A 27500-nucleotide genomic window follows, 5' to 3' on the forward strand; every position below is an offset into this window, starting at 1 on the left:
GGCGGACTTGGAGGACACAGGCTTCCTGGCTTCCAAAGGCTTCCTGGCTTCAGTCCAAGCAGCTGGCAGGTTCATCCTTCTCCCTGGAGGCCCACAAACACCACTTCCGGCCCTCCTGCCTCCGCTTGGGCTCTTCCTGCCTGGATTTCCATGCCCATACCAGCCCTTCCCTGTGCAGCGCTTTCTCTCTTCCTTACAACCCTTATTCGCTCTCACTCTCCCTATTTCTTTCCCCCTCCCCCTCCTCCCCTGCTTCTCTCCTCCTTGCCAACCCTCAGCAGCCCCAGAATGGGTCTCCCCCCTCCCTCCTTCTCCAGCAGCATCTCTCCCTCCTTAGCTCTCACCCCTGCACCTCTCTCTTTGTATTCCTCTCGCCCTCTCCCGGCCTCGCCTGCATCTCTCCTCCCCCGCCTGGCTTCGGCCTCCCCCAGCCTCCCCATCTTCAGCTCTGTCTCCTCCCTCTCGCTCTGCTCCCCTCCTCTCTCTCCCCCCCACCCTCGGTCTCACCCCACTCCCCGTCGGCATCCCAAGGTTTCTCTCCACCCTGGGGGTCTCTGTGCCTCTCATTCTCCCCTCTACCTGCCTCCTTCCTCACCTCAGGTTTAGCGGGAACCCATCTTTTCCAGCCTGGGCACCCCCCCCCAAACTGCTAACATCGCCACTGTGTCTTCTTCCTCTCCTCCTCTCCCCACCCTCTCCTCTTCTCTCTTCTCCCTGCCCCTTTAAATCTGCCTGGCCCAGCCTCCCCCGTGATGCTGGGATGGAGCAAACATTGATTTGTGCTGGGATGGAATCGGAATTTTGATTTTTTTTTTCCTCTCCCAACCATAAGAAGGAAAAAAATAATAAAAACACCCCCTTTTGATAGCCCCCTCTCTCTTCCCATCCAGTTCCCAGCTCCTCTTCCCTATCTCCATCCAAGGCAGATTTTTTTTTCCCCTCCACTATTCTCATTCCCCCCCCACCCCTGCCACTACCTCGCCCCCCACCCCCACCGCCTGCTCCTCCAGCTGGGTAGAGAGGGGACTCTCTCTTGCGGCTCCCCCACCTTCGGTCTCTGGGTAGGAGCAGTCTCTCCGGAAGGGGAGGGGGCTTTGGCTTGTCGGGACGAGGTGGGAGTGGAGGTATCCTGCCATGGATGCTGTGCCTGGGAGGCAGCCTGAGCCCCAGCCCACATGGTGAGTAACCTGCCCCCTCCCTTCCGCCTGTCTGCCCATCCCCACCCTCGCCTTTTCCCGCAGAGCCTCCTCCATCCCCATCCTTTCTCCCACGAAACCCACTGCCCACCTTGCTCCGATGCCCCCCCTCACATTTCCAACCCCCACCCCTTGCCTGGGAAGCCAAAGAACCAGGGCAGAAGGGTCCTGACAGCAGCCAGAGGAGCGGGTGGCCTACGACTCTGCCCAGCCCCCTCTGAGGACCACCTTTCCACCGCCCCCGCCAGCAACTGTCATCCACACTCGACACTTTGGGGTTCTAGGCTGGAGAAGCGGGACTACCGCTTGGGGTTGGGGCCCCAAGTCCTGGGAGGGGTCCTCTACAGGGAGGGAGGGGTGGGGGGAGCCCCCATGCCTCCAAAGCTTAGGAGCTGCTGGAAGACGCTGCCGAAGGGTGGGGGGTTGGGGGGCGGTGCTCATGCCCCGGAGCCACTGGGCCAGGGAGCGGCGGGCAAAGAGGAGGGGCCTCGCTCGCCACTTCCCCCCTCTTTCTCCGCAGCCACTCAGGATGAGGGTCCGGCCCTGCCAGCCCGCGCTGGGGCCCCCCCCGCCCGGCCCCGGTCTAACTGCCCCCGCCCCCAGGCCTCGCCCGGCTCGCAGGCCCCCAGCCGGCTCTCCAGCCCCAGGATGCGCTGAGCCGCCGGGGGGCTGAGGCCGCGCCAACTACATGCATGTCCCCCGGGGGCAAGTTCGACTTTGACGACGGGGGCTGCTACGTGGGGGGCTGGGAGGCGGGGCGGGCACATGGCTACGGCGTGTGCACGGGGCCCGGCGCCCAGGGCGAGTACAGCGGCTGCTGGGCGCACGGCTTCGAGTCACTGGGCGTCTTCACGGGGCCCGGCGGACACAGCTACCAGGGCCACTGGCAGCAGGGCAAGCGCGAAGGGCTGGGCGTGGAGCGCAAGAGCCGCTGGACGTACCGCGGCGAGTGGCTGGGCGGGCTGAAGGGGCGCAGCGGCGTGTGGGAGAGCGTGTCGGGCCTGCGCTACGCCGGGCTCTGGAAGGACGGCTTCCAGGACGGCTACGGCACCGAGACCTACTCCGACGGAGGTGCGGGGCCCGGCCCACTACTGTCTGTCTGCTCGTCCGCGTGCGCCTCCGCGTCCGCCTGTCCCGCGTCCGCCTTCCCCGCCATCGGCCCCCTGCCCCGCTGTTCTCCTGTACGCCTCCCCCATCCATATGCGCCCCCGGCGCCCATCTTGCCGCCCTCTCCTCCCATCGCGCACTCCTTCCTCCCACTCTCTGGCCCCTGCCTGCTTCTCCCTCTCCCCAGTCTGCAGTCTGCCTGCCCTCACCCCTTCCCTGTCTGCCTGCCCCTCACACCCCCCATCTACCTGACCCTCACCCCCCCATCTGCTTGTCCCTTCCACCCCTCCTCTCTGGCTGTCCCACACCTCCCCTCTCCCCCCACCCGCCTGTCCCTAACACCTCTGCTCTTGCCTGTCCCCTCACATCTCCTCAGTCAGCTTGCCCCTCATCGTCCTGTCTGCTTGTCACATGACTATCTTAAACCCCCCATCAGCCTGTCCCTCACACCCTCTGGACTAGCTGTCCTTCACACACCCCAGCCTGCCGGGCCCTCCCCCTTTCGCTTGTCTACCTGCACGACTCAAAACCACGGATCTCCTGCTGCTATCTGTCGGTCTTCGCTCTGCTCTTCCACACCTTCCGACCCAACCTGGCCCGTCCCCGATCCTAGTGCTCTTCCTCGACCTCCACGCTAACTGCCCCCACCTCTCCCTCCCAACACTTAAGGCCTCCAGGGGCGCTTGGGGCCGAGGGTGCAGGAAGCTGCGGGTCCTGACCCTTTCTCCCCGTCCTACCCCGCCCGCAGGCACCTACCAGGGCCAGTGGCAGGCCGGGAAGCGCCACGGCTACGGGGTACGCCAGAGCGTGCCCTACCACCAGGCGGCGCTGCTGCGCTCCCCCCGCCGCACCTCCCTGGACTCAGGCCACAGCGACCCCCCGACACCGCCCCCGCCCCTGCCCCTGCCGGGTGACGAGGGAGGCAGCCCGGCCTCGGGCTCCCGGGGCGGCTTCGTGCTGGCCGGGCCGGGGGACGCTGACGGCGCGTCTTCCCGAAAGCGCACCCCCGCGGCCGGCGGGTTCTTCCGCCGCTCGCTGCTGCTCAGCGGGCTCCGGGCGGGCGGGCGCCGCAGCTCCTTGGGCAGCAAGCGGGGCTCCCTGCGCAGCGAGGTGAGCAGCGAGGTGGGCAGCACAGGACCCCCGGGCTCCGAGGCCAGCGGGCCCCCGGCCCCAGCTCCGCCCGCCCTCATCGAGGGCTCTGCCACGGAGGTGTATGCGGGCGAATGGCGCGCCGACCGGCGCAGCGGCTTCGGCGTGAGCCAGCGCTCCAACGGGCTGCGCTATGAGGGCGAGTGGCTGGGCAACCGGCGGCACGGCTACGGACGCACCACCCGCCCGGACGGCTCCCGCGAGGAGGGCAAGTACAAGCGCAACCGGCTGGTGCACGGGGGGCGCGTGCGCAGCCTCCTGCCTCTGGCCCTTCGCCGGGGCAAAGTGAAGGAGAAGGTGGACAGGGCTGTCGAAGGCGCCCGTCGAGCCGTGAGCGCTGCCCGCCAGCGCCAGGAGATCGCCGCTGCCAGGTGGGCATCCGCTGCAGAGGCCAAAGCTGGGCTAAGTGGAGAAGGTACCCTGGGGACAGTTGGCGGGGCGGGGGGTGGGGGTAGGTAGTGCCTAAAGGAGGACCACGACCCAAGGCTTAGGACCTGGTGGGGAAGAGCAGGCCTAAGGCCAAGCAGTTGTAGCCCTGGGTGTTTGGAGTGTTTATATCTGAGGCTACAGGTGGATGTGGGTGTAGCTGTGGGTGGCTGGGTATTTGAGGGAAGCCGTGTTAGACTCTAACCGTGTCTTAGTGTCTTTTGTGGGGATGTGTGTCAATGTTGTGTGTGGGAGTAGCAAGGAGCGCCGGCTTGTGCAGGCTCAGAAACCTGTCCCCAGTGCTCCTCTTGCAGCTGGGAGGAGCAGCCCTGGGCAGAGAGACAAGGAATGTGTATTCCTAGCCACATCCCCGCCTGCCCACAGACTGATGTTATTTCAGCCTTGGGCCTTGGGGAGATCTAGTTTGTACAGCTGACCTATCCACGTGAGAAGATAGTTGCTCTCAGCTTTGCTTCCTCTGCCTCCCTTTACCCAACTGATGAAGGTTTGAGGGGAGGAGGCTCGCCTGTAAATGAAATTTTCTCTCCATAAATCAGATTACATGTCCATGCATTATCTTATTATCTAAAGTAGCACTGTGCAGTAGAAATATAATGTAAGCCAAATATGTAATTTTAAATCTAGTAGCCATGTGAAAAAATAAAAACAGATAAATGATTTTAATTATTACATTTTTTTAAAAGTAAGCTCTCGGCCCAAAATGGGGCTTGAAGTCAAGCAACCCCGGAATCAAGAGTCCCACACTCCACCAAGTGAGCTAGCCAGGTGCCCCATAAATAGTACATCTTTATTTAAACCAATATATCCAAAATTTGATCATTTCAACCTAGAATCAACATAAAATTACTAACGAGGGACTTTATATTCTCCCTTTTTTTTTTACTAAGTCTTTGAAATCTAGTATATATTTCATGTTTATATGCATCATTTCAGATCAGACTAGCCACATTTTTTTATAAATTTTTTAAAAGATTTTATTTATTTATTTGACAGAGAGAGACACAGCGAGAGAGGGAACACAAGCAGGGGGAGTGGGAGAGGGAGAAGCAGGCTTCCCGCGGAGCAGGGCTCGATCCCAGGACCTGGGATCATGACCTGAGCTGAAGGCAGACACTTAACCACTGAGCCACCCAGGTGCCCCCAGACTAGCCACATTTTAAGTGCTGGATTAGATAGCACAGATCTAAAGAAAGCCAAAAACCCATTTGTAATGAGGTTCACAGACCTCTGATTTATACAACTCATACATGTGAATTTGTGTATATTGGATTTTCTTTAAAAAGGAGGGTACAGTTGAAGGATTTTGTTTAAATTTGAGACTGCTTCAGAGGATCAGATACCAAGATATGTCCAAATATGCTGCAGTGAATTTGTAAAGGGGTGACCAAGGTGTCTGTGTAGGAATGTGTCATACCCAAAGTAGATGCCTGAGCCAGAGATGTCTATCTGTAGCTACATCTCAGTGTCTAGGTGGTTAGAGTCCAGGACCTTAAGCCAGGGAAGGGGGAGGGCAGGGCACCAGGGAGCACGTTAGTCTAGATGAGGAACAGGCATGGGCAGGAAAAACTGATCTCAGTAGCTGAAAGATCAGTCAGTGGGAGGAGGCTGGTTGGTCTCCCCAGCAACAGGCCTGGCAAACCTGATTGGTTGCCAGCTGCCATGGAAACAGCAGAGCCTCAGCAGCAGGTGCCTCTGCCAGGTAGCCTGAGCCTGGCCTGATGACTGGATCTACTGCCTCAGACTTGCTCATCTACACCCTCCAAACTCAAAAACACAGCCTCTTGTCATTGTTGCAGTTTTTGGCTGCCGACAGAACTCCATGCAACCCAAGACTGTGATCGTCATCCCTTGCACTAAACCCTGAGACCAGTTTAGTTTCAGGGCAAGGCTAGTTATATAGAGTCTGACAGCCCAAAGAGAGAAGAACAGGGTTATCTGAGGTCCCTCCAAACAGGCTCGAAAAGTCCTTGACCCAGCAGGTTTGAGGGGAGGAGGCTGACCATATCTCCCTAGGTACATAAAGAGGGGGTAGCCTTAAGACTACAGTGAACACCACCAGCCTTCTTCCTACCCCGGTACCCAGACTGCCTTCCTAAGCCAGATAAAACAAGCCTGGGGCCAGCAGAGGGGTCTGGATCCATTTAAGCCCAAGGATATCTGATTACCTTTACCTCTGCCCCGTTGTGCTCCACCTTCAGTCAGTATTACAGAACTCATTGAATGATCACGGGCATCTGCGATTAACAGCAGACGGTGAAAGGGAGGGGAAACTGAGGAAGCATCTGACATTAGAGGGAGAACTGGGAAACCACCGTGGGGAAAGGACTGATAGTGCTTCAAGGCTGCCTGTACCCAGGGAGCAGGGCACAATGGGAGGGGCATGTGGAAGGGAAGGAAACTAAGAGTTTCCTTGGAAGGTATAGTCACAACGGTGAGAAATGCATGGTGGCTGGGAGAGGGAGTAGAAAGAGCAGAAAGGGGGGAACCCAAGCTTACCCCAATTCGAGAGCTCAGAAAGGATGCGATGGTGCAAGGAGGAAGGGGCAGTGACCTAGAGGTGAGAAGAGTGTGGTAACAGACGAGGCTGAAGAGAAGGAGCCTGTGAAACTGTCACGTCAGGAAATCTGCAGGGAAGGGGCAGGGTTACGTTAGGGGGGTTAGCAGTGGTAACGGGAAAGGAGGCAAAGGCTCCAGGCACAGGGAGCGGGTGGCCCAGAACAAGGGGCAGGGAGAGCGAAGCTGCTGGGAAGGCTCAAGCAGGTGTGACTATAGAGAGGTGTGCGGAGGGCATGAGGTCTCATCTGTCCCTGGGAAGGGAGCAGGATGGGACTGCGATAACGGAGTGGAGGGCGGCCGGTGGCTGTGGCTGGAAGAAGGGACGTGATGGTGGCAGGTGTGAGGGGAGCCGGAGAGTGTGATGAGAGCAGGCACAGCCCAGGTCTAGGAGTGGTAAGCAGAGGCCAGCTGCCCCGCCAGGCCAGGGAGCAAGGTGAGCAAGACCAAGCCCTCCAGAGGTGACCTCCGATCCAGAGGATATGATGTGCTGGGGACATGGACCAGGGGGCTGGAGCATCTGAGCAGGTCTGCTAAGTCCCTGTCCCCGGAACCCGACAGGGCGGCAGATGCCCTTCTAAAGGCAGTGGCAGCCAGCAGTGTCGCTGAGAAGGCTGTGGAGGCAGCTCGAATGGCCAAACTGATAGCCCAGGACCTGCAACCCATGTTAGAGGCCCCAGGTGAGGCGTGGGCGGCCTGGGGAGCTGGAGGGGCTCAGGTGTGGGGAAAGGGGAGGAAGTCCCTGCAGAGGACTGGGGATGGAAAAACCAAGGTATGCGGGTCCAAGGGGACAAGGGTGGGGGCCAGACGCAGATGTTTGGGGAGCGGAACTGGGAATTTATAAAATAGGGTAATAAGGACTAGGGGTCTGGGGTCTGGGGTCTGGCTGTGAGAGGCTTTAAGCCTGGGAGGTGCTCAGACGGGGGGATAAAGCTCTAGCTTTTGCTGCCCGAGGCCAGTCAGGCCTCTCTGATCCTTAGCTATCCCTGCCGCAGGCCGCAGACCCAGGCAGGACTCGGAAGGTTCCGACACAGAACCCCTGGATGAGGACAGCCCTGGGGTATACGAGAATGGACTGACCCCCTCAGAGGGCTCCCCTGAACTGCCCAGCAGTCCTGTGTCCTCCCGCCAACCCTGGCGACCCCCTGCCCGCCGGAGCCCACTGCCTCCTGGAGGGGACCGAGGTCCCTTCTCCAGCCCCAAAGCTTGGCCCGAGGAGTGGGGGGGCCCCGGGGAACAGGCAGAGGAACTAGCTGGCTATGAGGCCGAGGACGAGGCTGGGATGCAGGGGCCGGGGCCCAGAGACGGTTCCCCACTCCTCGGGGGCTGCAGCGACAGCTCCGGAAGTCTTCGAGAGGAGGAAGGGGAAGACGAAGAGCCCTTGCCCCAGCTGAGAACCCCAGGGGGCTCGGAGCCTGAGCGCATGGCCACACCGGTCCTGAGGGACCCGGCCTCAAGGGGTCCTGAGGCCGGGTGCCTGACAGAAGAGCTTGAGGAGCCTGCTGCAACCGAGAGGCCCGCCCAGCCGGTGAGCTGCCCTCCGTCCCCACTTTGTGGCCCCTTTTCTCCTCAAAGCCTTGTCTCTCATCCTTTCCAGACCTCTCTCTGATCCCTTCAGGGGCTCTGATTTGGACTCAGCTTCCTTCCTGCCTGCCCACTCTTGGACCATATCCCACCTAAAAAAATAAATAAAATAAAAAATAAGGAACTTGTGAGCTGCAAGCAACCTTAGAGACCTTCACCTCCAGCTCCCTCATTTGACAGATGGGGGAACTGAGGCCCAGAGCCCTTAAAGTAATTTGCCCAAGGTTACCAATAAGGAATGGTAGAGCCAAAACATCTTTCCCTGTTCTCCTTCCATATCATTTCCAGCTCCTGGTTTCCTACTCCACCCCCACCCCCACCTCCACACTTTCTCTCTTTGGTGCCCAGAAATAAAAAAGGAAAAGCTTGTTCCCTCCCTACCCTGACTCTCCCTCCCTCTCCTGGGAAGAAGGGAAATGGGAAAGGAGGCAGAAAACCTGGAAGGGTGGAGTTTTCCCAGAAGCCTCTACTCTGATTGGACTCCAGGCCTTCTCCTGTTTCCTAGCAACCACATCCTCACCCCTTCATCCCTCTCTGCTTTACTGCAGTACGGACTGCTGCTGCCAACGTCTGCTACTAAGGCCAGGCACCTTCTGCCTGGGCCACGTGACATGCTAGTGGGCGGGGAGCGGAGGGAGGGGGAGGAAGGACCGTTCCCGACTTGAGGGAGCCAGAGGGAAGGAGGGGCCCTGCCTGGCAGGAGGGAGGTGTTTTTTTGCAACCCAAAAAAGGTTGGAGATGCCCCTGCTCTGACCTCTGGGGAGAGGTGCCTGGGACCCTTCAGCTTTGCCACCTCTGCCAGGGCAGGAAGGTGGGACCTGTCGCTGGACATGGTCCTCAGGGACTGAGACTGCCTTTCCCCCCCCATCTCTCTAGGGAGCTGCCAACCCCTTGGTGGTGGGAGCCGTGGCCCTCCTGGACCTCAGCCTGGCGTTCCTGTTCTCCCAGCTCCTCACCTGAGGCTCCTGCCCAGCCTAGTTCTGGCTTCGGTTGCTGCCTCTTCACTTCTTTGACCTGCCTTTTTCTCTTTTCCTCCACCTGGTTGTTTTTTCTCCTATCTTTCTTTCTCTTCTTCCTTCTGTTTCTTTTCTGTCCCCCTTTGGTTTTGTCTTTCGCTTTTTTTTCCAGCTCTCCTTTCAGATTCTCTCATTTATTCTGGATCTGTCTCTGTCTTCCTCACTCTCTCCCCCACCCCACCCCACCTCTCTCTCTAGATTGTTTACATATGAAGGGCTTTTCTCGCTCAGAGTCTCTCTCTTCTCTGAGACACACAAATCTAAGTCAGACCATTGACCCGTGTCTTCCCCGCCTTTTCTTTAGACCTGAACTTCGATGAGGGTGGGGGTTTGGTGTCCTGAGGAGTCTCCTGGAAGCTGAGTGGAAAGGAAGAAGAAAATGGAGAAGGGATGACTGTATACTGGGCAAGGCACTGGCTGAGCTGCTGTGGCTCCCTGACCCAAGGGGCCTGGTGTCCCTGCGAGGCCTAGTGAAAAAGTTGGAGGAGGTACGGCCTCCATCTCTGACCTTGGAGGAGCCTATCTCACCTCCAAGCAGTGAGCTAGGTTCTTGCCTAACTCCATCCTTCCCTGAAGGAGATAAGGGAGATGAAAAGTAGAATGACTCCCTAGGATCTCCCTCTTCCTTTCCTCAACAGCCAGCCCCTCGTCCAACCCCCTAGGGTGGCATGCCTTGTCAAGAGCAATGTGTAAAGGAAAGAAACCGTCCAATGCAGTCACATCTACCCACTGACCTCTCCCACCCTCTTCTCTCCCCCTAAAAGTTTATTTGGTTGGTCTGGACTCACTTGTGGCCTTTGATTAGATTTCTAAGGGGCCTGAAGAAGACATTTCCACTGCAGAGGGTTAGAAGCGCTTGAGCTAGGACCCTACTCCCCAACTCTGGCAGTTGTGGCGTGGGGGTGGTGGGGGGAGGCATTTCTGGGGAACACAACCAGCCTAGATAACAGGAACTGGCAGAGCAGCAGAAGCTGTGACAAGTTTAGTAGTCTCTAAGTGGGTTATATCCCTTCCCCCGTTACATCAGAATCTTGTGAAATGGGAAAACCACAGAAAGAGGGATCAAAGGAAGCCAATCTCTCACACACTTTCCAGGCAGGGCAGATGTGGGAGTCAAAGCAGGGTGAGAGGTGGGTGGAGAGCCCTGTTTGAGGTTGTGGCTGATCCCTGTTAATAGCTTTCCCCTGCGGGCAGGAAGCCCTAGGAAGAGGGGGACCCCTCTGTAGGGTCCCCAGGGGATCTTTCCTCCCTCCCCTGCATGAGGCAGAGGCAAGCTGCCTGCCAACCCCCTCCCTCAAGGAATGGCCTTGCCTGGGAATGCCCACCACACATACCCTCTTCTTTTTTTCTAGTCAAACTCTGTTTACTCCTTGGCCTGCCTCCTTCCCTCCCCTCTAAACCTTTACTTCTGATTTCTATTTCATGGAATTTGGGATTGAAGTTAAACTACAACAGTGCCGCCAACACCAAGTCTTGCAGGAAAAAAAAATACAAAGAAATTTAACAAAAAAATATATTAATAAAAAAGTTCAAAAAAGGGGGGGGACTGTCATCTCCTTTGGGGTGCGATGGTTTCAAATCCAAGCTCTCTTGAGGCTCTCTGGGTGGTGAGAATGTACAAAGAGGCCTCTTGGGGAACCCCAGGCCTGCTATGCAGTCTTGCCACCAGGACAGCTCCTTGCCCTCAACTCCAAAGCCTGAGGCCTGAGGTCAGAGGGTTCTAGACGGCTCAGCCGGGCGGCCCAGGAGGGGCGGGGTCCCGTGACGGGGGCGGGAAGAGGGAAGGACCAGAAGAAGGACCAACCCCCGTCGGGCCCGGTACCAGGAAGCGCTGGGGGGAAGAGGAGCGGAGTTGAAACAAGCCAGGTGAGGCTGTCGTTAAGGCTGGCGTCCTGGTGTGAAGCTGAGGCCGCCTGAGCTGTGACCTTGGGGAGGAATCCCACGGAAGAGGTAGCGCAGGGCCCTGAAAGGAAAGCAATGGCCGAGCTAGGGATGGGAAGCCAGGTGGGACCGGAGGATTGGGCGGGGGGGGGGGGCAGGGGGGGTGGAATAGGCGGGGTTCTGGCGCATGCTCTGTCTGAATGGGCGCGGGGTGGGGCGGAGACGCATGCGTAGTGGGGATCTCCTCCCGAGGTGAGGAGCGGGCGGAATGTGGTAAACCCACGTGGGCAAAGGTAAATGTGGGCTCAGCTTTAGGATAGCTGCAGGACCCGGGCCTTCAGGATCGTGGCACAGAGCGAGTCTGGGCTGGAAGGCCAGGTACTCCCGGCCCGAGAGCTTCAAAGCCCTCTCCATTTCCGGGCTCTGCCCCTTCAGGATGGTGGTGTCTTCGCTGAAGCTCCAAGATCTAATCGAGGAAATTCGTGGGGCCAAGACGCAGGCCCAGGAGCGGGAGGTGATCCAGAAGGAGTGCGCCCACATCCGCGCCTCCTTCCGCGATGGGGACCCTCTGCACAGGCACCGCCAGCTGGCCAAACTGCTCTACGTCCACATGTTGGGCTACCCCGCCCACTTTGGACAGGTACTGGGCAGGGATGCCTCCCTTCTGAGTTTGATGAGGAAGGCTAATGGGGCAGGGTCTTGGACACCTTCACCTGCTTGTGCCCTGATTTTTTTATTCTCCAAAGTTTCTGAGCCCTCCCTCACAGCATGCACTGCCCACCTCCTTCCCTATTACAACCCCTGTAGGTCATAAGCTGGACTGAACCCTTCATTCTCTGGCCGGCCCCTTTCAAGCCACCTCCTTTTCTCTCCCACCTCCTCGACTCCTGGTTCCTTGAAACTACCCACTAACTTTGAATTTCCTAAGCCTTTTCCTTTGCTGAAGGGAGGATGATGGGAAATGGTGCTACCATAAATTAATCTGGTGGTAAAGAAGATAGAAAAGGGATGTTAGTGCCTTGAGTTTCACCCCTGCCCCTTCCTGGTCTGCCCCCTTCCCTGTAGATGGAGTGCCTGAAACTGATCGCCTCCCCCAGATTCACAGACAAGAGGGTGGGCTACCTGGGGGCCATGCTTCTACTGGATGAGAGGCAGGATGCCCACCTGCTCATTACCAACAGCATCAAGAAGTGAGAGGGTTCTGGGAAGCACTTGGAATCAGGGAGATGGGAGAGTGGGAAACTGGGAAGTCCCAGGGGGCTGCCTGATGTAGGTACTGGGAAGGATGGATTTCTCAGAGCTTGACTGACCACCCTCCCGACTCTGCAGTGACCTGAGCCAGGGGATTCAGGCAGTACAAGGCCTGGCCCTGTGCACTCTGAGCACTGTGGGCTCTGCTGAGATGTGCCGGGACTTGGCCACTGAGGTGGAGAAACTGCTCCTGCAACCGGGCTCCTATGTGCGCAAGAAGGTGAGATGGCAGGACTCTAGGCACTTGCCCCTTCCCCCCGAAACTGTCCTGTTTGGCACATGTTAAAGGTGGAAGGTCCATCCTGGCAGACTCCTGCCCCTTTTTGAGCCCCCTGATCTCTGCAGGCTGTTCTGACTGCAGTGCACATGATCCGGAAGGTCCCCGAGCTCTCCAACATTTTCCTCCCACCCTGTGCCCAACTGCTTCATGAACGCCACCACGGTAAGGCCACAGGGCTCTCCATCCCCTGCCTTACCTCTGGCTATGGACAGAAGTCAAAAATAGGATGGGAACACCAGCCACTAGGAGCAGGGTAGCATGTGAACATGAACACACACACGCAGTAGACTCTCCTGTGCCCCTGGCCCACCATTCACTGCCCCCCCCCCGACACCAGGCATCCTGCTGGGCACCATCACGCTGATCACGGAGCTCTGTGAACGAAGCCCTGCAGCCCTCAAGCACTTCCGAAAGGTGGGCTGGTGAAAGGGGCAGGCCCTGGGCCAGGAAAAGAGGGGCCGTGGGGTTGGAATGGGTCTGAAGGTTGAGAGGATTAGGAAGAATGCCCAGTAAGGCTGTGCCCTCCCTCCAGGTGGTTCCCCAGCTGGTGCAGATCCTCCAGACTCTGGTGACGACGGGATACTCCGTAGAACACAGTATATCTGGAGTCAGCGACCCCTTTCTGCAGGTGGGCTGACCTTGTCCTGCTGTATCCCTGGAACAGAGAGCCTAGCAGTAAGCCCATGGCTAGCGGCCACCTCCCAGAGAACACTTTGGGCCAGTGAGTGTCTTAGGCAGGAGGGTGGCAGGCCCAGGATCGCACAGGTCATCCCAAGACCAGTGCGGGAAGCGGGGGATACCTAAAGGTCAGAAATCCAGTTTGGTAACAACAACAAAAAAAAGCCTGTCTCCAAATCCCCTGGCCTCACAATGCCTCTGCTCTCCCAGGACCCAAGGGACCTGTGCGGGGGGAGGGAGAGGGAAGCTCTAGGAAACCAGCCAGGCCCCTCACAATACTTTCTTCGGTGCTGGATTTTTCTCTTCAACCCAACTCCTTACCCTTTGAACCCCTCCACCTTTCAATTTTTAACCCATCTTAGGTCCAGATACTTCGTCTGCTTCGGATTCTGGGCCGGAACCATGAAGAAAGCAGTGAGATCATGAATGACTTGCTGGCCCAGGTGGGGGGCTGGAGAGTGGGCACTGGTTAGGTGTGTGGCTCTGAGATCTTACCAGCCCCAGGCACCCCTCACATGACCACCCACCCCACGGTGGCTGTATAATCACGTCTCCGTTTCCCTCTAGACTGTGATCTCCATGAGGACAGGGACACGGTCTGTCTCAGTGTGGTAGCCCCTGGCACATCGTGGGGGCTGGGGGAACTTTGTTAGATGATGAAGGGATGATGCGGTGGGTACCTTCCAGAGACCTGAGGAGAGGACAGAGCCCCTTCTAGTTGCATCTTCTCTCCCATCCACTCAGGTGGCCACTAACACAGACACCAGCCGAAATGCGGGCAATGCAGTCCTGTTTGAGACAGTGCTGACCATCATGGACATCCGCTCTGCAGCTGGCCTGCGGGTATCATCCCATATGCCTCTCCCACTGCGGCCCCACCCACCAACCCCAGCCAGGCAGACAGGTCCTATTCACTGGTTTCTCCTCCCCACCCATCATTCTGTGCCCTGCAGCCGGCACTCCTTAACAACGTGCTCGTTCCCTGACTGTCCTCAACCTTTGCCTCCTGTAGGTTCTGGCTGTCAACATTCTTGGCCGCTTTCTGCTCAACAACGACAAGAACATTAGGTAATCATCCCAGGTGTCTGGCTGGGCTGTGCCACTGAGCCCCTGGTCCTTGGCCCTCCTCCTTCCAGCGTCTCTTGCTTTACCTGCCTCTTATTCCAGGACTAGGACGGGATGGGGCAGGGAGGGGGCTGAGGACCGCGGTGTGATAGGTCCTCCCCTCCTCTGGCCAGGTATGTAGCCCTGACGTCATTGCTGCGTATGGTGCAGTCCGATCACAGTGCTGTGCAGCGGCACCGGCCCACTGTGGTGGAGTGTCTGCGGGAACCCGATGCCTCTCTTAGCCGGTGAGGAGGACAGAGGAACAAGAAGGCAGGGCAGAGGGCCCAGCGCCTGGTAGCCAAGACCTGGACCGGGTCAGAGCAGCTGAAGTAGAGGGATTAAGGAAACAGGTGCCTGGAGAAGGAAGGGCCTGAGGCCTAGCTCAGGGTGACCTGGCTACCCTGTATTGACGACGTCTTTCTCCTGCCAGGCGGGCCCTGGAACTGAGTCTGGCTCTGGTGAATAGCTCCAATGTGCGAGCCATGACACAAGAGCTGCAGAGCTTTCTGGAATCCTGCCTCCCTGATCTACGGGCCGACTGTGCCTCAGGCATCCTGCTGGCAGCAGAGAGGTGAGGTGACAGGTGCCCAGAAGGCAGAGACGGTAGAATCTGGGGAGGGTCAGTACCGGGGCTGAAGAGGCTTATGTTCCCTAGGTTTGCCCCAACCAAGCGCTGGCACATAGACACCATCCTGCGTGTGCTGACAACGGTGAGGCAGGGACTGATCTAAGAGAGCTGGGAGGGAGTGGGCAGGGTTCCTCACCCTGAACCCTTGGCCACATTCACCCCCTCCAGGCAGGCACCCATGTACGGGATGATGCGGTGGCCAACCTGACCCAGCTGATTGGGGGTGCTCAGGAGCTACACGCCTACTCTGTGCGCCGCCTCTACAGCGCCCTGGCAGAGGACATCTCCCAAGTACTATTCCCACCACCAGACCCAGGGCTGCCCAAGCCTCCCAGCCCTTCCTGGGCCACCTACTCCCTATACCTGATGCCCCACTGTTTTTCCCTGGAGGTCACAGCTACCTGTTTAATGGAGACACTCAAGGACAGAGCCCTGTTTTTAGTTAAACACCGGGACTTCTGTCCTGGCTCTAGTACCTACTGGCTCTGTAACTGCAGTTGACTAATTTAACTCTCCTTCTGCCCAGTGTACTCAGCTCTCTACCCTGTCTGCCTCCCAGAGCTATCTTGACGATCAAATTGAGATAGAGCTCTTTCTTTGTGTGTATCGGGTTTTTACTACCTTGAATGCTGAGTGGATTAACAGAAGCCAGCCACTATCTATCTACCGTCTTTTTTCCATATTACTTAAGTAGGGTGGGCAGAAACCACGTATACCTTCCTCAAGGCGGGGACCCTCCTGCTTGGTTCTCACCCAGCTCCTTTTGGGGGGGGCATGTAGTTCTGACGCTTGGCCACCAGAGGGCAGAACACATCCAGGAGCCAGGACAGAGCTGGCAGGGCTGGGGGGACGGACAAACTTACAAAACTGTGCAGGAGCCTTCCCTTTCCCCACCTCTCCAAACCCCACAATCTCTGCACTGCACAAAGGGATGTCACAGGGCGTGGAAGTGGGGAGGGAACCCAGAACCTGGCCTGGCATCTTTCTTGTCCCACGCAGCAACCACTGGTGCAAGTGGCAGCCTGGTGCATTGGAGAATACGGGGACCTCCTGCTGGAGGGGGGCTGTGAGGAAACCGAGCCCCTTCAGGTGAGACCGACCTCGGGAGTACACTGAGGAGGGCCTCAGCGGGAGAGGCAAGATGCCCCACAGTTACTGCCTGTGTCCCCGCAAAGGTGGAGGAAGAGAAGGTGTTGGCACTCCTGGAAAAGGTGCTGCAGTCCCATATGTCCCTACCGGCCACCCGAGGATATGCCCTGACAGCCCTCATGAAGCTCAGCACCCGGCTCCGTGGGGACAACAAGTAAGAAAGGGTCCCGGCCCCTCTTCTTGGTGCCTCCGGTGACAGATGTCCCTTCACTGTGCCCACCAGTTTCGGAGTTTCTCTCCGTGCACACACCCCGAGTCCCCCAGTCCTTAGGTTCTTCCTCCTGAGCCAGGTGTTGTGGGTACCCCCCTGCTCTGTGCAGCCTTTCCCTTCCGTGCCACATCCTGGAGTTGAAGGGCAGGCTGCCCTCCCACTCACACGCCACCCTGTGGCCCAGCCGCATCCGCCAGGTGGTGTCCATCTACGGGAGCTGCCTGGACGTGGAGCTGCAGCAGCGGGCCGTGGAGTACAACACGCTCTTCCGGAAGTACGACCACATGAGGTGCGACTGTCACTGTGCCGCAGTGTAGGACCCAGACCCCTGCCTGTGCCCACGTGGCCTCTCCCCAGTGCCCCTTTCTGGGTACAAGGGTCTCATCCTCCCCTTCGTCCTTCCTCCTCCACAGTCAGAGCCTCCCACCCGTAGTTGACTGTAGCCAAGGTGGCTCCCAGCCCTCCTCGCTCACCGCAAACCAGCCACAGTGTGCCAGTCCTAGGAAATCAGAAAGGCACCCCGACCCACCGTGTGCCCAGGGTTCTGCATGGTCTTAGCCATCCTCCCACATGCTTCTTACGAAAAGCCCGGGGTCCCCCCAGAGGGACACACCTGTGTTCCATCCTCTCAGGGCTGCCATCCTAGAAAAGATGCCTCTTGTGGAGCGAGGTGGCACTCAGGATGAGGAAGCAAAGGAAAGCAAAGAGGCCCAGCTTTCGGAAGCAGCCCTTGTCCCCACAGAGCCACAGGTGAGAAGGCCGGAAGCCCCCGAGGGAAGAGGACTTGGTCTGCCTTCCACACCTAGCCCTGCTCCTTCTGCCCTTTCCCCCAGGCCTCCAAGCTCTTGGATCTGTTAGATCTCCTGGATGGCACTTTTGGGGCTACCCAGCCCCCACCTGCTCTGGAACCCTCCCCAGGAGGCACCTTAGTACACCTCCTCGACCTGCCCTGTGCGTCTCCAGCCCCAGGTAAGCCTCAACAAAGGGGAGACGGGAGACGTCTTAAGAAAGGGAGGGGTGGAAATGTGCTGCTTCTCCTTCTTTGCCAAGAACTGGGGTCTACGTGCCCTCTTCCATGCTGGGAGTCTCCCATCACATCCCCATCTTGATAAAAGAGTTCATTAGCTTGTGCCAGTTCCCTCCTGGATACCCCTCAATGCCTTCCCTTTGTTCCAGACTTCGTATCCTGGCCTATGGGGGCCAGCTTCCTCCCAGCCCATCTCCTACACTTTCCCACTCCCTGCTCCACTGGCCCCTCTCAGTTCCTCAGACCGTCTCACCCAAAACCCTTGGTAATCTGTGCTCCTTTTACATGGAATGTTCTGTTCCGTTTTGTTTTGTTTAGATTTTATTTATTTGAGGGAGACAGAGAACATGAGCAGGGTGAGGGGCAGAGGGAGAAGCAGACTTCCCCACTGAGCAGGGAGCCCAATGCGGGGCTCTATCCCAGGACCCTGGGATCATGACCTGAGCCGAAGGCAGACGCTCCACCAACTGAGCCACCCAGGCGCCCCTACGTGGAATGTTCTTGCCCAGCACATCAGATGACTGGCTCATTCTCATTCTTCAGGCCTCAGCTAAAATGTCAGATACCTTCCTCTACCATTCCTATTTAAGTTATTCCTCCCAGTTACTCTGACATAGTTTATTTTCTTCATAGCACCAAGTAGTCTGTGATTATCTTGGTGGTTTTCGTGTTTATTGTTTTCTCTGCCCATTAGACTATAAGCTCGGAATAGGGACTTCATCTTCTTGTCCACTTTGTCACTAGCATCTCAAGCACTGCCCTGCACCCAGTGGGCGCTCCCTTAATTTCTGTTGAATGAATGAATGAACTTGTTATCTTCCCCATACATTGAGCTGCTTCCCTCTCCATACTCCAGCTTCCATCCCAAATCTCAGAGTGTTTGAGCGTGAAGGACTGCAGCTGAATCTGTCTTTTGTTCGACCCCCTGGAACCCCTGCTTTGCTCTTAATCACGGTCACTGCTGTCAACACCTCAGGGGCTGACGTCACCCACTTTGTCTGTCAGGCTGCTGTGCCCAAGGTTTGTAGAAGACCAGGGTTTGAGGTGGCCTGGGCACTCCAGGAGAAAGGCTAAGTAGAGGAGGTGGGTGGAAAAATGAGACAGGAAGGGAATGATGTGCAGAGATAAGCACTTGGGGTGTTATGGGAAGAGGTTGTGAAACTGTTGGGTGTGGAGGGGTTGCCTCAGCCCAGAGTTGCCTTACTGTGCTCTGCCCAACCTCTTGTGTTCAGAGTTTCCATCTGCAGCTACAGGCCCCCAGTGGGGACACAGTCCCAGCTCAGGGTGGCCTTCCAGTGACCCAGCTCCTCAGAATCCTCAATCCTAACAAGGTGAGCTCAGGAGCACCCACCCCCTGTTGATAAGGCCCAGGGACAGAAATCACAGGAGCTAACCCTGGTCTCTACTCTCCTATTCCTAGGCCCCCTTGAGGCTAAAGCTGCGCCTCACCTACAACCACTTTGGCCAGTCGGTACAGGAGATCTTTGAGGTGAACAACTTGCCCGTGGAGATGTGGCAGTAACTCAGCCTCCACTCAGTCTGAAATCCTCCTGTATCCCAAACTCCCCAGGGTCTCGGCCACTTGGAGCCTGTACCTGACGACTACCAGCAGGTGGCTCTCTGGTCCTACGTTTGCCTCTGCAAAAGGGGGGGGGTCTCCACCCCCCATAAATAATAAAAGCCCAATAAAGCCTGAGGGGGAAGACCATATTTGGGTATATTTGAGATAGAAAACATTTACAAATCATAGCAAGGGAAGGTTTTTTTTTTTTTTAAGATTGTATTGTTTATTTGAGAGAACGAAAGCAAGAGAGATCACAGAGGGGGAGGGAGAAGCAGACACCCCACCGAGCAGGGAGCCTGACGCGGGGCTCCATCCCAGGAGCCTGGATCATGACCCGAGCCGAAGGCAGACACCTAACCAACTGAGCCACCGCGGCGCCCGGGGAAGAGTCGTCTTATCCAGGATGTCTGTATCTTCCCTTGAGCCTTAGGAACTTGTTTCAACAAAGAAGGGCTCTTTTTACCGTCTCCAGGTTGGGGAGCAGATTTGCCCCTAAACCTCCACAGGAGGCACTCTACCATCTGGGCCAGAGTAGGGCACAGTAGCAAAGTGAAACCAGAACTTCCAGATGTCTAAAAGGGATTCCCACCCACTTCCCCAACCTGCTGCTATTCCCCACACCCCAAGGCAGGGAATTTCCTGCTGCCTCCCCTCATCTCTAACTCAGCTGTCAGGCGGTTTAGGAGGCGCTGGCAGAATCAATGGCATCGACCAAGGGAGGGGGGGGTGGCAAGGGATTTTCCTGTGCTTAACTACTGATCACGGCTAAGTGGAAATCCTATAAACACGAGCGGAAATCAATGGAGGCTGCTTAGCGGCCAGGGGAGAGGGGCGGCCCACAGATTGCATCTGACGGATGAGGGAGGGGGCAGCCAGGGAGGGCTCAAGGAAGGATAGCTGAGGGTAAGGTGAAAGAACAGGCAGAGCTAGAGAGAGAGGAGTCACTGTGGGGAAGAGGCCAGGGGAAGAGGCACAGTGTGCTCAGGAAGGACCCCTGTTAGACCCAGAGTTCTCTTTGCTGTTGAGGAAGTGACACCCTAACCCAAGCTGCTGTCTGGAGCTTTAGTCCCCTGTGGCCTCTCCCTGGGGCTGTATACTTCTAGCAGGTGCTGGTAGTCCTGAGGCCGGAAGCGCTGTAGGTGCATGATCACCTTGGCAGGTGCTGTCTCCTGCGCCGGCACACCTGCAGGCCAAAGAAGAAATGAGGAGAGAAGCAGAGCTGTAAATGCTTTGACTCTGCTCCCTGCCCTCATAGCCAGACCCCAAAGTTGATTCCAAGGCAGCACTGGGATTCTGAATGCCATTCAACCAGTTTCTGTAACCCACCAGCGCACACCCTGATTGGCCTGTGCCAGTGGGGCCTACAAGGGCCACGTCGGGTAGGAGTGAGGCTGGGAAGCCAAGCATGAACCGCTCCTCCAGCAAGGAGAAATGGTGAAGAGGCGCTCAGGTGCCATGTAGACAGAGGGTGCCTCCATACCCACTCTTTTCAGTTACTGCTCCTGTCCCCCAGTCAAGATTAAAGCCCATGTAGGCAGGCCAAAGCTCATTAGGTTGATGATAAAGCACATGCAGAGATGCACACAGAGAAACAGGGATAGAGAAAGGAGAGAAGCAGCAACAACCATGGGGTGGGATTCATATAGAATTCTAGCCTCTATATGGTATGGAGCCGTGATAAGTCAGTGTCTTATTGTTAGAGCCTGGCAGCATGCTGGGCATATAGCAGGAAACTCAACTCTGTATCTTTGCTGAGAAAGCAAGAGCAGCACTCGGCCACTTTTAAGTCCTCATGGGATGCACAACCCCATACTGCTGTGGCTGAACTGTCTACAGAACAATCTGCCATGACTTGTCCTGTTGTCTGTCACATAAATACAGTGTTCTTGCCTTTTACTCAAAGCCAACGGGACAAATGAAATGAGGATCTAGAGAGTTGTAAAAATAAGAGGACAGGATTTGGGAGAACGAAGGATGGATGGAAGGATTCAAGCAGAGAACTGATGCAAACTTGGAGCGGCTGGAGGTGTGAGAACTAAATGAGGCAAGGACTAGGGGAGACAAGGAAGGATCCTATCCAGTTAGGCAGCTTCTGTAAAAGCAAACTGGGCCCTCCAAAAAATTGCCAAGACAATCCCCGTTACAGAAATAACACCAAGCCCCTCCCCTCTAGCTGGTTCAGTGGGTACATCCAAAAGAGCAGTAGGGAAGGCAAGGAAAGCACAAAAGGGCCTGTCTCCCTCACCGAGCATGCTGCTGAGGCTGTTGATCTTGTCTAGGGCAGCTGGGACCTCAGCCTTCTCGTGCACCAGGGCTTCTACCTCACCCACAGCGTAGCCAAAGTCGGCTGTATCCAGGTCCACCCTGAGCGGAGGCTCCTCTTCATCAGCTCCGGATAGCACCAGCTTCCAGGCACTACGCTTAGTCACAAAACTAGCTACTTCCTGCAGCCCCAGTGGGCCCAGCACAACAGCCACACTTCCAGCCCCCAGGATGTCAGCCCCCAGCACCTCACAGAGCTGGGCCACAATTGCAGGCTCAACTGTGAGTTCCACATACTCAGTGTGAGGTCCTGCGACCACTGCCACGCCCGGATATTTGAGCTCCCATCCGCTACCCTCTCGCTGTCGCAGCCAGTGGTCAGCCCGCATGAGGCTCAGCTCAGGGGTATCATAGTAGCTGTCCCGGAAGGTGACCCGGTGCTCCAGGGTGCCCCCCAACTCCTGCAGCCGCTTCTCTGTGTCAGGGCCAGGAATGAACTTCCGCTCCACCTCAATCAAGGCCTGGGCCATGCTACCTGCAATCACTAAATCAATAAACATTTGCTGAGCTCCCAAGGGTGCTCAGCCTTGCAGGGTCACAATTCGGCAAACCGCCCCCACCCAAGAAGAATTTATGAGGCACACGCTGTCACCGAGCTCTGTGTTGGGGCTACAGCTCTTTCTCCCTGCCTCAGTGATGCATGGCCCCCGTCTGGCTCTGGTATCTTAAGGTTCTGCAACGGTGACAGATACCCTTACACCCTTGATGATGTACTCAATCCAAAGGGTTCCCTAGAAAACTGTAGTGGGTGTCCTCCTTTCAACACTCGCCCTCTATACCTAGCTACCCCAGGTGGCCAGTGGCTCACTTCGCGCAACGACCCCGCCCTTCGCCACAGCACCGGCCCGGCGCGCGGAGCCTCGGGTCTCACCTCAAAGCCCGAGGGTCTCCCACTCGCGGGACCTGGAGATCGGCGAGGGGAGCCTACGCCACGCCCGCGAGGAATGCCGGGAGCAGTCCCTGGCCTTGGACCTCGGCCCGGATCTCTGCGAACCTGGCGGGTCCCAGCACGAGCGGCCATATTAGGCCCAATGTGGCGGTGCCGAGGACGGGCCAGGGATCGAGAGGCCCGCTACGTGATGGGGGTCCGCGACCTCAGGGGTGGGCCGGGAGCGCAGAAGTCCCCCGGCGCTCTGCTCCTCCTGCCTGACCCCTGCCGGCTCCCGGGGGTCGGCCCGGGTCTCAGGCCTCAGGCTGAGCCTGACACCTTGGGGCCCGGGTGCATGATGGGAGGTGTAGTTCCAAGGGGAGATTTTGCTTTCTCGCGCCACCCTGTCGCTATGGTGACAGGAAAGCTGCGGTTACTGCCCGCGGGACGCAACCTAAAGTTGAGCAGGGGCGGTGCGGACGGCCTGATGGAAGAAGCCGAAGCCCAGTCGGGTCTCCAGCCCCTTCACTTCCTAGGCAAATAGGCCTGAAATCCAAGCCACTTAGACGCTGTCCAAGAGATATTTTATTGACTATTATGGCGGCCCACAGAATACAAGCGAGTGGTAATGGGCTGCAAAGGGGGATAACTAAGACCAGTTTAACTACTCAGGAGTTTTAGAGGGGATAATACACCCTGCAATGAGTGTTTAGGGTAAGGTTGAAAACTTTCAGAGAAGGAACGGTGTTTTGGATAGGAACAAAAGACACGACAGGATTTCAACAGACACCCAGATGGAGACAGGAACAGCATGAGCAAAGACCAAGAAGCTGGAGAGCACCTGGTCAGTGTATAAGAAGGAGATGAAGCTAGAAATACAGTTGAAGGGCAGGGTGGAAATGGCCTTGAGTGCCAGCCTGAGGAATTTGTCACTGAGTTGCCAGTGGCCCCTGAGCAGGCTTTGTCTGGAGTGGGAGAAACTCTCATGTTTGCTTAAAATACAGGAAGATGTGGGGGTGGCCCTTTGACTGCTTTGGGAGATAAAATAAAGAAGAGCTCCTTCTTAATCTCTCTGAGGGCTATGATTACCTGGAGACTGTGTGTCTGACCCTCTGGGTGAGGTAGCTTGCTGAGGAACAGTGGCTCTTTTCAACTCCTATGATAGGTGAGAAGTGCCAGGTTCTTAACATCTGTCATCTTCCCAGTATGTTTCTGGAAACAAATGACCTGTGGGAAGTACTGTGGAGAGGACACTGATTTATAGACATAGCATCTTGAACTTGGGATGTCTTGAATGCATCTCTCTTCCACTCCATAACAGGCACCAGCAGTCAGGGAGAGGAGGGCCCCCAGCCCCTAGCTCCAATCACTGGCCTACTTTTCATCCATCCTTCGATTTTCAGTTTTCTTCCCTGGGGAAAAAGACCTCTTCCCCTGAATTATAAGGTCCTCTTCCCTGAGTTATAAGGTCCAATTCAGTGGGGCAGAGGGCAGACTCAGGAACCAGACAGACCTGCGGTTGACTACCAGCTTTGATTTCCAGGTGTTTGGTCTTGGGCAGGTTACTTCACCTCCCCAAACCTTTCATCTCTCCTTGGTAAGATGTGGACTGCCACAGTTATGGGTGGGGATTCAATGATAAATGGTCACATCATAGAGCCTCAAAATGTTAGTTTCTTTCTCCTTCCTCTTTTCCTATAAACTCCAAGGGTTCGTTCGTTCTTTCTTTCTTTCTTTCTTTCTTTCTTTTTCTTTCTTTTACTTTTACTTTTAAGAGAAGTAGTTTACAGCAGCTATTGTGAGCTCTGGAGTCAGACCATCGAGGTTTGAAACCTGGCACTGTCACTTACGGGCCATGTGACTTTGGGCCACGTAACTTCTTTGTGGCCTAGTTTCCTCAACTGTAAAATGGGACTAGTTGTGAGGATTAAGCAAGTTAATGTACATAAAAGTGCTTGCTTGGAACTGTTCTGTGCACTCAATAGATCTCTACAGTTATTATTAGAATATAAGAGAGCTTATGACCTGAAGATGAGGACCAGGAGCCAGAACCTCCCTTTCCTGACCCAACTCTGGGTGGAGGGGACAAACGTTCTCGGAGACTTCATAGTAACTGCTGTGGAAGAGAAGGTTCTAGTACCCCATTGGAAAGGTGGGGGACTGGTAAGGCAGGAAGAAGGGAGTGGAAAAGAAAGATAGGCCTGGGGAGGCTCTGGGAAGCTGGTAGAAGCCCAGGCTTACCCTAGAGCCGATTTAAAACAACAAAACACATGTATGGTTTCTGTAGGCAGGAGGGAGAGGAGAACACGGGAAGTAGTTTAAAGGCGCCTGCCACCTTGGCAAGCACTGGCTTGGACCCAGTACCACAGTCGAGCAAGGTGGCTCCGCCCGCTGGCTTCGCCGGCCTTGGGGCCTCGGTCCCGCGCGCGTACGCCGCGCTTGCGGGCAGGCGGGTGGGAGCAGGGACGGACGGACTACAACTCCCGGCACTCACCGCGGCGGGCGGGACGCTGCACCTGCTCAGTGGGGCCGCCCCGGGCGCCTGGGTATTGATTATTCCATTGTGTGGGACGCCTCGGCTCCAGCCAGTGAATGAGGCGGAGGAGTGAGGGCGAGGAGGAGGAGGAGGAGGGCGAGGAGGAGGAGGAGGAGGAGGGCGAGGAGGAGGAGGCAGGGAGAGAGCGAGTGCCCAGGGTGAATCAATGGAAACCCCCTCACGAAGCCGGGAAAACACTTCAGCCGCAGCCAAATAGCATTGATTATTTTCCTTCACTTCCCTCACCGCCGTGAATTTATTTATTTATTTTTTCCATCTCCGTCCCTGACGCCCCGGAGTGAGCGCTGGAGGGAGGGAGGAGGAGGGGAAAAAAAAAAAGGAATCAACACATCGGAGAAGTCCCTTCCAAGAGCCGCCCCCTCCCCTCCCCGCCTCGCGCTGCTCGGCGGCCGCGGTTCGACTCCCGTCCCTGCTTCCAGCTGAGGTGTAAGTGCATCGATTTCCGATGCTGCTGGGTTGGTTTTTTTTCTCCTCTCCCTCTCTCTCTTCTTCCTTTCCTTGCTCTTTGGAAGCTGGAGACGGAGGGGAGAGGAGGCGCTCGGAGACTGCCGCTGGAGGGCACGGCGAGGGACGGGAAGGGGCTGGGGGAGGGGACACGGACGGACGGACAGACAGAGAGCCTGAGGAGAAGGAGGGGCAGCGGTGGGGGGGAGGGGTGTGCGAGGGAGGATGGGGTGGGGGAGAGAGATGCAGGGGTGGAGGGAGAGACGAAGAAGGGAAAAGGCATCGAGGCTGGACCAGGAGCCAGCCGGACAGACGGAGGAGGGTAACGAGAGCCTAGACGGACCGCGCCGAGCTGTGCGGGGAGCGGGGGTCCCGGAGGGAAGGGGAGGCCGGGTGAGTGCGGGTTCGGAGCTGTCAGCCCGGAGGGGCCTGGGTCTCGGCTGCCCCCCGCCGGCTGCGGGATCGGAAACCGCGGCAGGCGGGCGGGCTGACGGATGGGCTAGCGTGCTGGGGGCGACGGTGGGTGGGGGAGACGTGGATACTCTTAATCTTCGATCTTCGTTTTTGCCTGAAGTTGAGCTTTTTTTTTTTTTTTTGGAAAGGTGCGAGTAGTGAGGGGAGGCCACTGCTCCACTCAAGGTGAAGTGTGTCTCTCCTGGCCCCCCAACTCTCCATCTGCTCTGCTCTTGTCTGCCCCCCTCTCAGAGTAGCCCTATCATTTTTGAGCACTCGACCACGCGTGGTCTAGGGGTGCCTGTAGCCCCGCTGATCTGTGTCCATGCGTCCCTGCCTCTTGATTTTGCCATTCTTCCCCCTCGTTCATTCTCTCCAGCCATCCATCTCTGGGTCTGTGTGTCACTGTCTCTGCATGTGACTCTTCCTATCCGAGTGATCCTCTCCCTGCGTGTCCCTGTCACTATGTGTCACGCCTTGGCTGCCTGACTGGTCTAGGACTCCATGCCCTCTTCTTCGGAGTCCTTGTGATATCCCTGGCCTTTTCAGGCTACTTTTTTCATCCTTATCAGTCATGATTGTGGCAGTCACTGGTCAGGGGCCTGGAAAGAGTCTGAGGGATGGGGCAGATGTGTCTCCCTGAAGGACTCAGTTACCCTTTCAGCACAGCCAGGACAGCATCCTCTTGCACCTTCACCCAGGAAGCTTTGGAACTTCTAGCATTGTTGACTATCTCCTTTGCCATGTGCCTGTCTCCCCCACCAGAACCTCTGGTCTCCTGTGTGTCATCTGCCTCTCCAGGAGCTTCCCACCACAAACCTCTTCCTTGCTGACTTGATTTCCTCCCTTCCCTCATTTTGCCATTGTATTTTTTTTATTTCCCCATTTTGTTTCACCCCCGTTTTTTGCATTCCTGTCTCCCATGATCTCCCTTGCCTGTTCTTTACCTTTGTTCCCATAACATGCCCTCTGCCTACCTTTTCTCCTTGGTCACCCTAATTTCCTTTTATCCCTTATCCTCTCACCCAGCATTTTAACCTCGGCAGCAGAAGGTATCAGAGAGCAAGGGGCTGGGAGAGGTGGGGAGTATGGTTTGTGAAGGCACATAAACAGGCCAAGAAATCAATTTAATGGGCTTCCAGGGGCATATAACCCCTTCATCAGTCAGGGCCATTATGTCCATTAACTGTCAACTTTGATTTTGTAAGGGGACATTCTCTAGGACTCTGAGCTCCACCCTGCTTGGTTGCCTCTCATCCTTCAGTGCATTCTAGATATCAGTGGCTTTTTCTTCACTTTCTAGCTCATCTTCTTCCTGGGCCCCTGTTATTATCATATTTGGATTCAGCATGATCCTTTACGAGGCTGTTTTCATTCATATGACAGAAGCTATCTTATACAAGAGGCCAGGTTCATTCAGCCTAAAGAATGGGAAAGGTGGATAGAGTCAGGAGAGTTTACCTTGTTTTAAGCCCATCATTGTTTTCCAGCCCTCCGAGCTTGGAAGGGTAAGAGAAGGAGGTAGATAGGGGCAGAAGATGGAAGATTTCAGAGGTGAACAGTGTTCCAGAAAGGAAGGAGAGGCTGGGTACAATAAATGTGTGGGGTAGAGAAATGCATGACGTGAGGAGTGTGCGAAAGGAAGGGAAGAAAATCCACGCGGAATGGGGGCAGGGAAGGAACTGAGGGGTGATTAATGAAAAATTGGGAGAATGAAATAAAGCACGAGTTCAGAGCGATACAGAAGATGGACAGAAATGATAGAGTATTCCCAAAGAGGAGGTCAACAGAAAAGGCAATATGCAGTGAATACAATGGTAAAGTGGGGGAAGGGAGGAATTGAAGAATAAGATGAGGTGAAAAAAGAATATGGTACAAAGAAGGTAAATGGAAGGCAAATGGAGGAGTGCTGAAGCAGATCAGAGCCACACAGAGCTTGGGAGGGGGAAGAAAGGAGAGGATGAGGTATCAAAGGGAACAAATGCCTCTGGTGTGAGAGGGACACAGCGTGACCGGTGCAAAGAGAGC

The 27500-nt window shown here is 56.4% G+C and overlaps 3 protein-coding genes across 8 annotated transcripts; 2 read left to right on the top strand and 1 right to left on the bottom strand.

Annotated features, from left to right (window-relative positions):
• The first annotated feature begins 366 nt into the window (after nt 1-366).
• On the top strand, nt 367-10589 carry JPH4 (junctophilin 4). 2 transcript variants are annotated; one of them, XM_027572899.2, is made up of 6 exons: nt 385-1178; nt 1717-2267; nt 3052-3823; nt 7014-7132; nt 7448-7980; nt 8913-10589. In XM_027572899.2, the coding sequence occupies exons 2-6, from the start codon at nt 1889-1891 to the stop codon at nt 8994-8996; spliced, it is 1887 nt and encodes a 628-aa protein (XP_027428700.1). In that variant the 5' UTR covers nt 385-1178; nt 1717-1888; the 3' UTR covers nt 8997-10589. The 2 variants fall into 2 exon arrangements, 1 of the variants encoding a protein (XP_027428700.1); XR_003516095.2 differs by lacking the exon at nt 8913-10589 and having other exon boundaries at nt 367-1178; nt 3052-3867; nt 7448-7584.
• A 154-nt stretch (nt 10590-10743) lies between these two features.
• On the top strand, nt 10744-18974 carry AP1G2 (adaptor related protein complex 1 subunit gamma 2). 5 transcript variants are annotated; one of them, XM_027572893.1, is made up of 22 exons: nt 10744-11002; nt 11369-11573; nt 11999-12123; nt 12263-12404; nt 12530-12626; nt 12802-12878; nt 12997-13092; nt 13505-13585; nt 13887-13985; nt 14155-14210; nt 14381-14494; nt 14680-14820; nt 14905-14959; nt 15046-15168; nt 15877-15966; nt 16053-16180; nt 16347-16526; nt 16870-16987; nt 17071-17206; nt 18121-18284; nt 18497-18595; nt 18685-18974. In XM_027572893.1, the coding sequence occupies exons 2-22, from the start codon at nt 11370-11372 to the stop codon at nt 18784-18786; spliced, it is 2427 nt and encodes an 808-aa protein (XP_027428694.1). In that variant the 5' UTR covers nt 10744-11002; nt 11369; the 3' UTR covers nt 18787-18974. The 5 variants fall into 5 exon arrangements, with proteins under 5 accessions (XP_027428694.1, XP_027428695.1, XP_027428697.1 ...); XM_027572894.1 differs by having other exon boundaries at nt 16422-16526; XM_027572896.1 differs by lacking the exon at nt 15046-15168.
• A 77-nt stretch (nt 18975-19051) lies between these two features.
• On the bottom strand, nt 19052-22390 carry THTPA (thiamine triphosphatase). Its single transcript, XM_027572900.2, has 3 exons — nt 22022-22390; nt 21074-21634; nt 19052-20011 (listed from the first exon to the last, which is right to left on the bottom strand). Exons 2-3 carry the CDS (start codon nt 21618-21620, stop codon nt 19866-19868), a joined length of 693 nt encoding a protein of 230 aa, XP_027428701.1. The 5' UTR covers nt 21621-21634; nt 22022-22390; the 3' UTR covers nt 19052-19865.
• Nucleotides 22391-27500: the final 5110 nt, after the last annotated feature.

Source organism: Zalophus californianus, chromosome 6 (assembly GCF_009762305.2).
Source record: "Zalophus californianus isolate mZalCal1 chromosome 6, mZalCal1.pri.v2, whole genome shotgun sequence".
Taxonomy (NCBI): domain Eukaryota; kingdom Metazoa; phylum Chordata; class Mammalia; order Carnivora; family Otariidae; genus Zalophus; species Zalophus californianus.

What these genes read in the sequence shown, in the direction of transcription:
- JPH4 (XM_027572899.2), top strand. Translation starts at nt 1,889, where the DNA reads ATGTCCCCCGGGGGCAAGTTCGACTTTGACGACGGGGGCTGCTACGTG. An exon ending in CGAGACCTACTCCGACGGAG is followed by an intron (nt 2,268 to 3,051) that starts GTGCGGGGCCCG and finishes CCCCGCCCGCAG; the next exon opens with GCACCTACCAGGGCCAGTGG. An exon ending in CCGAGAGGCCCGCCCAGCCG is followed by an intron (nt 7,981 to 8,912) that starts GTGAGCTGCCCT and finishes CCATCTCTCTAG; the next exon opens with GGAGCTGCCAACCCCTTGGT.
- AP1G2 (XM_027572893.1), top strand. Translation starts at nt 11,370, where the DNA reads ATGGTGGTGTCTTCGCTGAAGCTCCAAGATCTAATCGAGGAAATTCGT. An exon ending in ATTACCAACAGCATCAAGAA is followed by an intron (nt 12,124 to 12,262) that starts GTGAGAGGGTTC and finishes CCGACTCTGCAG; the next exon opens with TGACCTGAGCCAGGGGATTC. An exon ending in TGGCAGAGGACATCTCCCAA is followed by an intron (nt 15,169 to 15,876) that starts GTACTATTCCCA and finishes TGTCCCACGCAG; the next exon opens with CAACCACTGGTGCAAGTGGC.
- THTPA (XM_027572900.2), bottom strand. Translation starts at nt 21,620, where the DNA reads ATGGCCCAGGCCTTGATTGAGGTGGAGCGGAAGTTCATTCCTGGCCCT. An exon ending in CAGCCTCAGCAGCATGCTCG is followed by an intron (nt 20,012 to 21,073) that starts GTGAGGGAGACA and finishes TTTGGCCTGCAG; the next exon opens with GTGTGCCGGCGCAGGAGACA.